This window comes from Embiotoca jacksoni, unplaced genomic scaffold (genome assembly GCF_022577435.1).
Source record: "Embiotoca jacksoni isolate LCO1_2020_lvr unplaced genomic scaffold, fEmbJac1.0.p SCAF_4, whole genome shotgun sequence".
NCBI classification, from domain to species: Eukaryota; Metazoa; Chordata; class Actinopteri; family Embiotocidae; genus Embiotoca; species Embiotoca jacksoni.
In genome coordinates this window covers 2540918-2551901 of record NW_027185392.1, presented here as the reverse complement: position 1 = coordinate 2551901, position 10984 = coordinate 2540918, and the positions used below count along the sequence as shown (strand labels likewise).

General features: G+C 48.8%; 1 protein-coding gene across 1 annotated transcript; it reads left to right on the top strand.

The window, feature by feature from the left end:
- The first annotated feature begins 1169 nt into the window (after window positions 1–1169).
- LOC138209706 (calpain-2 catalytic subunit-like) lies at window positions 1170–10981 on the top strand. Its single transcript, XM_069168476.1, has 21 exons — window positions 1170–1459; window positions 2254–2323; window positions 4205–4323; window positions 4802–4935; window positions 5257–5425; window positions 5533–5616; window positions 5702–5787; window positions 6179–6244; window positions 6326–6486; window positions 6851–7020; window positions 7126–7137; window positions 8013–8224; window positions 8352–8388; window positions 8579–8644; window positions 9057–9114; window positions 9197–9261; window positions 9370–9438; window positions 9565–9643; window positions 10382–10498; window positions 10655–10713; window positions 10797–10981. The coding sequence occupies exons 1-21, from the start codon at window positions 1223–1225 to the stop codon at window positions 10818–10820; spliced, it is 2094 nt and encodes a 697-aa protein (XP_069024577.1). The 5' UTR covers window positions 1170–1222; the 3' UTR covers window positions 10821–10981.
- The last annotated feature ends 3 nt before the right edge of the window (window positions 10982–10984 follow it).

The window sequence follows — 10984 nt, the reverse complement described above, 5'->3', positions numbered from 1 at the left end:
GTGGAGCCGTCGCCTTCCTCCTGAAGTCGACCACCATCTCTCTGGTCTTGGCCACGTTCAGGAGCAGGTGATTCCTTCCCGCCCACTCCACAAAGTCTCCTGCAGAGTCATCAGAGAACTTCTGCAGATGGCAGGACTCTGAGTTGTACTGGAAGTCAGTTGTGTATAAGGTGAACAGGAAGGGAGACAGAACAGTTCCCTGTGGAGCTCCAGTACCACTGACCACCATATCAGACAGCACACTGCCCAGACGGACAAACTGTGGTCTGCCTGTCAGGTAGTCATTGATCCAGGAGACGGTGGACGTGTCCACCCCCACCACCCGCAGCTTCTCACTCAGCAGCAGTGGTTGGATGGTGTTGAATGCACTGGAGAAATCAAAGAAAGTGATTCTCACAGATTCACCGGTTCCATCCAGGTGTGACTGAGCTCGTTGCAGCAGGTAGATGATGGCGTCGTCCACTCCCACACGAGGCTGGTACGCAAATTGCAGAGGGTCCAGAGAAGATTTCACCAGATTTTATATTTATAAAAAAAAATTTTTTTTAAATGAGCCTTCAGACGCTGATCGGGGCCCACATAGCCCATAGCTGATGGTGTCAGATGATTCAACTGTTTGGTTAGGTTAGGTAGTTACTTTATTAATTATTAAAAAAAAAAAATCCCCTCGGGGATTAATAAAGTAACTACCTAATCCCCGAGAATTTTTTTCGCTACAGCAGCATACAGAAGCAATAAGATAATAATAGAATAATAGAAAAGCAATAAAATAGCAGTAAAATAGCAGTAAAAAATATAAAATATAAAATGCACAGTATATACAGTATATACAGTACAGTATATATCTATATATTTGGTTCATTTAAAACATTTTGACTTTTAAAACCTTTTTTGTAGTTTAAAGACATTTAGACGTGTGACTGTCTGAAGGGCCGGAAGCAGTGGTGATGAAGAGTGTCTGTCTGAGGAAGACTACAGATGAAGATCTGCTCTCTGTAAACTGTCCATATACTTTTGGTTGCTTCGGTTTTCTTCCGGTTGCAGGAGGTCTCCTCACAGACATGAAGAATCTGTATAAATTGATATGCCTCCGGGTCTGATCGGGAGGAGGCGCTCCGGAGAAGGTGCAGCTCCCTGGCTCCTCCTCCTTGGGCGGAGGTTTGATGCTCTGAATCTCTGACTCTGAGAAAACTTTTCCAGCCTGAAACTTTGGACCTTAATCATGTCCGGCGTGGCGTCCACTCTGGCCAAGAAACGGGCCCTGGCTGCGGGGTTCGGTACCAACGCCAACGCGATTCGGTACCTGAACCAGAACTTCGCGGCTCTCCGGGCTCAGCATAGTTCCGCCGGGCAGCTGTTCTGCGACCCGACGTTTCCCGCTGCGCCCGAGTCTCTGGGCTTCAATGAGTTGGGCCGCAGCTCGTCCAAGACCCGCGGAGTCACCTGGAAGAGACCCAAGGTAAGAACCGGACCGGACCGTAACTGGAGGGGGGTTTTTGGTGTGCTAGATAAGGAAGTTGGCAGCAGGATACCTGTAGCTGCCAAACTCCCCCTCCCCCCTTCCCTCCCCTCCAGTGATGGAAAAACACAGTTTGGAGCTTCAAACCTTCATCAGACCTTCATCATTTAATCACTTCATCACTTTATCACTTCATCAGACCTTCATCACTTCATCACTTAATCAGACCTTCCTCACTTTATCACTTCATCAGACCTTCATCACTTTATCACTTCATCAGACCTTCATCACTTCATCAGACCTTCATCACTTTATCATTTCATCACTTCATCAGGCTTCATCACTTCCTCAGAACTTATTATAATTATAACTGAGTCTGTAAACATGAAGGAAAGACGAGTTGCAGCTCCTCAACATCAGTCATCTGTGTTCATCACATACCAGAGTCCATAGGAAATATCTGTGATTTTAGGAACCCTGCTGTTGATCTAAAATGTCAGACTGCAGTTTATTACCAGTTCTTCAGTGAGAGTCTGCAGATGTTCGGAATGAACAGATGCGTCACTCTGAGCGGTTTCAGAAGCAGGAAGTGGAGGGCAGAGGAAGAGGAGGGGCTGAATGACAAAGATGAGCTCAGAGATGAAGCTGTGGTGATTCGTTTAAACAGGAAACCGTGCCACCATAACTCAGACTGAGGTGGATCCTGATCCTCCTGGGCCTCTGATCCCCAGGGGATCAGAGCATGTCGTTGTTGTTGTTGTTGTTGTTTTCTGACTCTCTCTGACCTCCATCAGGAGCTGGTCTCTAACCCAGAGTTCATTGTGGGCGGAGCCAACAGGACCGACATTTGCCAGGGAGGTCTAGGTGAGTGTTTCCTTCTTGTCCCTGAACGCAGCACAGACTATCCCTGAACGCCTTACAGTCAGCTGATTGCTGTAGGTTATGTGCAGACAGGTAGAAATTGCTCAGGTGAGTCTATCTGGTATTCTGGAGCTCAGAGGTCATGAATGAAATGTCTGACACCAACGAGTTTGAAACAGATGAGATTTGTTGGTGATGTGTTGGGGGGGGTGGGGGGGTGGAGGATCGGGGGGGGGGGTGTTGGGGTTGTGGTCTGTTGAACGTCATGTGATCGCTGAACCTCGTGAGGCTTCCGTGTGTCAGCTCGCCGCTGCAGAACATTTTTTAATGTGAAGCAGCTGAAGCTGTGATTATAAGGCGCCCGACACACTGCGCTCTGATTGGCTTGAGCAGGACAGGAAGCCTGGCAGCTATTGTTGGAGGGCCAGAACCATAAAATCAAACAAGAGGGAGGGAGAGAGAGAGGGAGAGAGAGGGAAGGTATGAGCTGTTAGGCAGTGAGGGCACACCCTCACAAACACACAGACACTTCTGTTTTTCTGCCGCTGTGAGGACAGGAATAAATCACAGAGTCCAGAACCAGAACCAGAACCTAGACCCTGAGACCAGGTCTGAATCTTAAACTGTCGCTGAAGTCTGTCCCAGTGAGGACTGGACACGATGTCCTCACAAGATCTGAAGTTCTGTGCAGTCCCCAAAAATATAGACAGACAGACACACACACACACACACACACACACACACACGCGCCCCTGTGTTGTGGTGGATGAGTCAGCGCCGTGCCTTGGTTGTGTAACAGTTTTTATTCACATGAAGAAACACTTCAATTGAACATGTTTTTTTCTGCGTGTTGAGTTAAAGTTGGTCAGTCCAGGAATTCAGAGCCGTGTGGGACGTCCTCTGAACAGTATATCGGTGAATGTTTGTGGTAAGAGGCGGTTTAAAGACACACTGAGAGGTTTGTGTGCTGCTCTCTGGGCTTTGAGAGCGTCGCTCCTCCTGAACACGACGACAGGCTCAAACAAACTCTGAACACGAAGAGGCAGTGTGACTTGATAGTTTCAGGACGCTTTTGGAAACCTCACATGATGCTTTTGTGGTTTTCTTCTAAGCACTTTTTCAGAAGTTTGAAAAGGGCGGGTCTCCATTTAGAAAGAATCGTGATACATATTTACATGCACTAATTAGGGGTCAGCATGTTTTCAAGTGTTAACATATTTAATAAAAGGACGTTTAAACTTCAACTTTGATGATTCAGTTCATATCGAATGTAACAGAGAAACGACCTGCAGGTGGAGTTGAGTTAAAACAGCTGAGATTGAACCTAACAGAACCAAAACAAGGAGATAAAAGAGGCTCAGGGGCATTAGTAGATGTTTGGAAGGCCCCCTACAGGCTGCAGAGTTTATAACAAAGGTCTACTACTGCAGCCTGTAGGGGGGCAGTTGTATACTTTTGTTATAAACTCTGCAGCCTGTAGGGGGCAGTTGTATACTTTTGTTATAAACTCTGCAGCCTGTAGGGGCAGTACTAGATGTTTGTTATAAACTCTGCAGCCTGTAGGGGGCAGTAGTAGATGTTTGTTATAAACTCTGCAGCCTATAGGGGGCAGTTGTATACTTTTGTTATAAACTCTGCAGCCTGTAGGGGGCAGTAGTAGATGTTTGTTATAAACTCTGCAGCCTATAGGGGGCAGTTGTATACTTTTGTTATAAACTCTGCAGCCTGTAGGGGGCAGTAGTAGATGTTGTTGTTTTTTTTATAAACCGTGGAGCCTGTAGGGGGCAGTAGTAGATGTTGATGAATTCTGCAGCCTGTCGGGGGCAGTAGTGAAGCTTCAGATTTGGTTGTTTTGGTGTTACCGAGTATTTCCTTTCTGTCCAGGTGACTGCTGGTTGTTGGCGGCCATCGCCTCCCTGACCCTGAATGAATATGTCATGGCCCGAGTTGTGCCCACCGACCAGGGCTTTGGTGACGACTACGCCGGCATCTTCCACTTCCAGGTAAGAAGTGTTTTATATTATTGTCTCCATGACGAACATTAAATCAATAGAACTGTATTCGTATACCAGTTCTCAGACAGCTAGTGGTTTACAGGAAACTTAGGGGCTCCTGGTGGTCAGAAGGAGAACTGCAGCTATCATTTTCATGATAAATTAAGTCTCCAGTTAGATTCAGACTGACAGGTGCCGCTCTGTCCAAACAACAATAGTAACGATTGTTTTCTTCTTTATGTCGCCCACATCGTGTTGAATTCTCTCACTGATGCCTAACGTGATACGTTTCAAATCGTAGAAGAGTTTACAGATGTTTCCCTGTTTAATGACCTCATTAAAACTGAGCTCATTACAGACTCCGGGTTTGGACCAAAAGATGAAGCTGCTCCACGCTGTCCGTTAAACCTGGAAACAGGAAGTAGAATTCTGTTCAGAGAGACCTTCAAAGTAAATGTCTGCGTTGTGTCTCCTCTGCTGTCCGTAGTTCTGGCAGTTCGGGGAGTGGGTGGACGTCGTCATCGACGACCGGCTGCCGGTCAAAGATGGAGAGCTGATGTTCGTCCACTCAGCGGAAGGAAGGGAGTTCTGGAGCGCCCTGCTGGAGAAGGCCTACGCCAAGTGAGAGCCAGCTACACCCAAATACACCCACCTACACCCAATTACAACCAACTACATCCACTTACAGCCAAATACACCCAACTACACCCATCTACAACCAATTACAAACAACTACACACAGCTGCACCCAACCTACACCCACCTACACGCAACTACACCAACTTCAATTCAGCCTACACCCGGCTACACCTGTGGGTGGATGATGTAAACACTGTGGTTGGAGGATGTAAACACTGTGTGGGTGGAGCACTCAGCTGCCACAGGTGGAGGTTTTCTTCGGGTGTAGCTGCTCTGAGTGACAGCTTCCTCCTCTGTGTGCAGAGTGAACGGCTGCTATGAAGCGCTTTCCGGCGGCTCCACCACCGAGGGTTTCGAGGATTTTACCGGCGGCATCGCGGAGAACTACGACCTCAGAAAACCTCCCTCCAACCTGTTCCAGATCATCAAGAAGGCTCTGGAGGCTGGCGCGCTGCTGGGTTGCTCCATCGACGTGAGACCTGTTCAGTCAATGTGATGAAGATGAAACCAAAGGTCAAAGGTCAGCTCTGCTCGGTGCAGATGGAATCTGTGTTGATTTGTGATGTTTTTGTGTCGTAGATCACGAGCGCCGCAGACTCTGAGGCCGTGACTCGTCAGAAGCTGGTCAAAGGCCACGCCTACTCGCTGACCGGCGCCGTGGAGGTGACGTCAGAGTCTGAAAACATCAATGTGACGGTGACGATGTGGAACAGCAGCAGGATGAAAGATGTGTCTGTTTGGTTTCCAGGTGAACTACCGGGGCCGCCAGGAGAAGCTGGTGAGGATGAGGAACCCGTGGGGACAGGTGGAGTGGACCGGAGCCTGGAGCGACGGGTAACTGAACCGAGCAGAACCCCGACAGCTGCTCCGTCATCTGTCCGTGTTCCTGCAGAATCCTCTCATGTTCAGAGACCAATTGAACCTCCGAGACCTTTAAAGCAGGACTCATCAAAAACCTACTGAACCAGACGAGGGGACATGAGAACTGTTGAGAGACAACAACAGCTGCATCGATGTTTGAACGTACTCTTTAAACCCGTCGTACATTTTATGACGTTTTCTAATCAATGGACCAATTATTTAATGAAACCTTATTTAGAAATCACTTTTCGTACAAACTATCAGGAGGGTAAACACGGACTGGAGGACTGATGAGCACCGGGAGAGTAGCACCAACCAGAAGTTAAAATATCTTCGACAGTCCGTTGTTCTTGTGTTCTTGCAGGTCATCTGAGTGGAACTACGTGCAGGGAGACTGTCCTAATGCCAACGCCGAAGACGGAGAGTTCTGGTAGGAACAACAGTACCATTACACACTTCCTGTTTGTGTGTCGCTGCAGAGTGAGACCTCCTCTCTTCCTTAACTCTGCAGGATGTCCTATAACGAGTTCCTGCGTAACTACTCTCGCGTCGAGGTGTGCACGCTGACCCCGGACGCCATCGACGATGACTCCGTCAAACACTGGAGCGTCAGCAAGTTCGATGGCACCTGGAGGAGAGGCTCCACGGCCGGAGGCTGCAGGAACCACCCCTGTTAGTACCGAGTCTAATGGACTGTTATTACTGAGTCTAATGGACTGTTATTACCGAGTCTAATGGACTTAGTACCGAGTCTAATGGACTGTTAATACTGAGTCTAATGAACTGTTAGTACAAGGTCTAATGAAATGGTATAAACGTAAAAACAAAAAAAGGTACATTCCTATTATTTGAAGGTAAAAGGATTTATAGGTAAGAAAGGCCCTGATTGAAGGCTCCTCAGATCTAATGTAGGTTGTCTCCATGTGACGGGACCTCAGCAGGACTCGGGAAGGTTCTGTCCTCCCCTTTAAGGGTTCTTTGGGTCAGTTTCTGGGATGTCTGACCGGAGATTTAAATGTTCTTGTTGTTCCTGCAGACACATTCTGGACAAACCCTCAGTTTGTGATTAAGCTGGAGGAGGAAGACGATGACCCCGATGATGGTGAGGTGGGCTGCAGCTTTGTGGTCGGTCTGATCCAGAAGAACCGCCGGAAGCTGCGTAAACAAGGGGAGGACATGCACACGGTCGGGTTCGCCATCTACGACGTAAGCAATGGAGACGTTTCAGCTCTTAACGCATCCAAGAACAACTGAACGTGTTTGTTGTTGCTCAAACTCATTTTCCTCTTCTCTTCTTTTTTTTTATTTCAGCTTCCACAACAGGTGAGCCTCAACCTTTGTCCCCTCAGGTTAAAGGTTAAAGGTGTAAATATTCTACCCTCCCAGGACACCTCTGACCTTTTACATTCACCTGCAGTGATGCTTCGGTGATATCAGGAAACGCCTCAACACTACAGTCATTTGAATGAGAGGGCACAGTGACGGCCTTCACAATAAGAGCCTCTGTTGAACAGACCACCGAGATGTTTCCTGTTTGTTTGTGATCTTGTTTAAAAATCAGAAGACCACTGAGTCGCTGCTCACGCTGTCTGTCAGGTGTTCTGGTTTTACCTGCTGTCTGTTGTTAGTCTTTATGCTAAGCTAACAGTCTCCCTCAGTTTCCAGTCTTTATGCTAAGCTAACAGTTTCCCTCTGTTTCCAGTCTTTAAGCTAAGCTAACAGCTTCCCTCTGTTTCCAGTCTTTAAGCTAAGCTAACAGCTTCCCTCTGTTTCCAGTCTTAATGCTAAGCTAACAGTTTCCCTCTGTTTCCAGTCTTTAAGCTAAGCTAACAGCTTCCCTCTGTTTCCAGTCTTAATGCTATGCTAACAGTTTCCCTCTGTTTCCAGTCTTTAAGCTAAGCTAACAGTTTCCCTCTGTTTCCAGTCTTTAAGCTAAGCTAACAGCTTCCCTCTGTTTCCAGTCTTTATGCTAAGCTAACAGTTTCCCTCTAAAGCTCAGATGTTAGACAGTCATTAAACGCACCATCAGTCCTTCCTCTCAAACTTCTTAATGTCAGTGAGGTATAAAATACAAGTGGACTGACCGTGTCGTGGACGTTCATTTCAAACTGCTGATTGAAATGAGTTGAAGGTTTGTAGTTTGAAACCTGCAGCGTGGCTCAGAGCCAGAACCGTTCTAAAGATCTATTCTCCTGCAGTTCCACGGGAAGCAGCAGGTGCACCTGGACAAGAACTTCTTCCTGACCCACGCCCAGACGGCGAAGTCAGAGACCTTCATCAACCTGCGGGAGGTGAGCACCCGCTTCAAGATGCCGCCCGGAGAGTACCTGGTCGTCCCGTCTACCTTCGACCCAAATCTCAACGGGGACTTCTGCATCCGCGTGTTCTCAGAGAAGCAGTCGGAGACCCAGTAAGACCTTGAGGAGGAGGGACGGGGGGGGGGGGAGACACTTGGGACTTGGACTCTGCTTCCTGTTTCATTGTTGATGTAATGAGAGCAGATGTGTTGTAACGTTTGTGTGTCTCTGTCCTGGCAGACCGTGTGACGACCCCGTCAACGCCGAGCTTGACGATGTGAGTGACGCTTCCTTTACTTCCTGTTGGGGCATTAATACCTGGATTATTGATCCTTTGGTGTCAGTGTGAATGGACTCCGATGATGATGATGATGATGATCTGCTGCTGCTTCTTCTCCTCTCAGCTCAGTTTGCCGTGTTGAAAATGTGGTTGATGTTCTGATCGTTGTCATGGTGTCTGTCTCCAGGAGACGGTGTCCGACAGCGAGGTGGACGCAGGATTCAGAGGCCTCTTCTGTAAACTCGCCGGAGACGTAAGTCCCTCACAGCGGGGTGTGACATCACTTCCTGTGTGTCGAGAGCCAATCAGAGCCAGCGGCTTAGTGTCCAGGTGAACTAGTTACCCTCCATTACAGTTGGTTCACTCTGATCAACTGGACGAGTCACTGATGGTCATCTGACGCATCCAGCTGATACACAAAGACACGTCACTCAGCGGCAGCGCCATGGCGACGCAGAGAGAGACGTTTCTGTGGAGTCAGCCGCTCTGACCCAGAATGCCAACACGGCTGAAACACCTGAAACACACCCGAGATACACCTGTGACACGGGACAGAAACCGGACCTTTTGTTCTCGACATAAACGTGCTGACAGGAAGTGTGATTCACCGCCTGACGCGCGTTGTCGTCAGACAGCTGATGGGCCGCTCTCTGGTTGTGTTTCAGGATATGGAGATCTCGGCGGTGGAGCTGAAGTCCATCATGAACAAGATCGTCGCCAAGCGTGAGTCGAGGCTTCGACACGTTGAGCACGAACAGGAACAGGAAGTGCTTTGCGCGTCTGACGTCCTGTTTTCTTTCAACAGGAACCGACATCAAGACGGACGGCTTCAGCTCGGACACCTGCAGGATAATGGTGAACCTGATGGACGTATCCTTCCATTCAGCTCGGTCCTGACCGACGTCGCGTTGTTGTGTTCCGTTTTCAATGAGAAGCCCGTTGCCGTGGCGACACTGTGATCTTTAACCCCCGCAGCAGGACAGCGGGAACGGGAAGCTCGGCCTCGGGGAGTTCGCCACGTTGTGGAAGAAGGTGCAGCGATACCTGGTGAGACGTGACCTTTGACCCCTGAATCCAAAACGTGTGCTCGCGCTCCGACGAGTTTTACGGACGTGTACAAACGCGTGTTTCCCGTGTGTGTGTGTGTGTGTGTGTGTGTGTGTGTGTGTGCAGTCGATCTACAAGAAGAACGACTCGGATAACTCCGGGACGATGAGCACGCCAGAGATGAGGGTCGCCTTCAAAGATGCAGGTCGGTGTCTGAACGACCTCTGACCTCCTCCACATGTTGTTGTTGTTGTTGTTGTTACAGGACTGGAAGCCTGTCCAGTTTCCCGTCTGCCGCTCTCCGAGCGCTCGTTAAAATCGCTCGTTTCTTGAATGTGGTTTGGTGCAGAGATTCGGTGAAACGAGGAGTCGCTCTAACCCGAGAGGACGTCAAACTCCTGCAGCTTCCAACAAACCGTTGTTTTTACAGGAGACACAGAGATGAGACGTTTACTGTGATTGGTCCACGTCAGAGGACACTCCTTGTCTGATTGGTTATCAGCAGAGATGATGATGTCGTCAGAAAATTGAAGTCACACTGAATCTGAGCACACGTGTTTCATGTGTGTCACTTCTGAACCCTGTTTAGTCAGCCAGCTAGTCTTCTTCTTCTTCTTCCTCCTCTTCTTCGTCTCTTCGTGTATCTTGTCTTTCTCTCTCAGCACTAAAACAATGCATCCGTTTCTCTCTGCTGCTGTCTGGACTTTACTGTCAGTGAACTGATGGAGATGGTACGTTACATCGTTCGTTAGCAGAGTATGCATCGTTAGTAGTGTTAGCATCGTTAGTAGTGTTAGCAGAGTTAGCATTGTTAGCATTGAGTTGAGTTCATTTTAACTTAACGTCCAGACTGAAGCTAGATGTTTTTCGGTGTCCCTGTTAGCATGTTGGTGCTGCCAGCTCCATTAGTGGTTCCTCGGTGACTTCTGCGTTCCTCCTCCAGGTTTCACCCTCAACAACAACATCTACCAGCTGCTGGTGGCTCGATACTCGGACCCCGACATGACCATCGACTTCGACAACTTCGTGGGCTGTCTGATGAGGCTGGAGATGATGTTCAGTGAGTCGGCGCTTCACTTCGCCAACTGAAAACAGAAACGGGCCGGCGAGGAGGCTAGCTCGCCCGCCACAGTGTTTGACGAGCGTCCGCGTTTTTTATGTCGCCGCGACTTAAAATGCGGCAGAAAAACTGACGTCTGTCCATCTTTCTCCTCAGAGGTCTTTAAGAAGCTCGACCCTCACGAGAGCGGCTCCATCGAACTCGACTTCACGCAGGTGAGAACGAAAACGCAGCGACGGTCCGTCTGCAGGCGTGAAGCCGGAGACTGACGGCCGGTTTTGTGTTTCTCTTACTGCAGTGGTTGAACTTTGCCATGATCTGAGCCGGAGCCGGAGCCGACGGTGCTGCTGCAGCACGCCGCGATCCCGTTCACAGCCGCCGCTTCAACTCCTGTCGCCGCTAATGTTTTACATCTGTTTTATAATCGACACTACCAGATATGACGGTCCATGTAAAGTCAATAAACCTTTCAACAACCTCCGATCA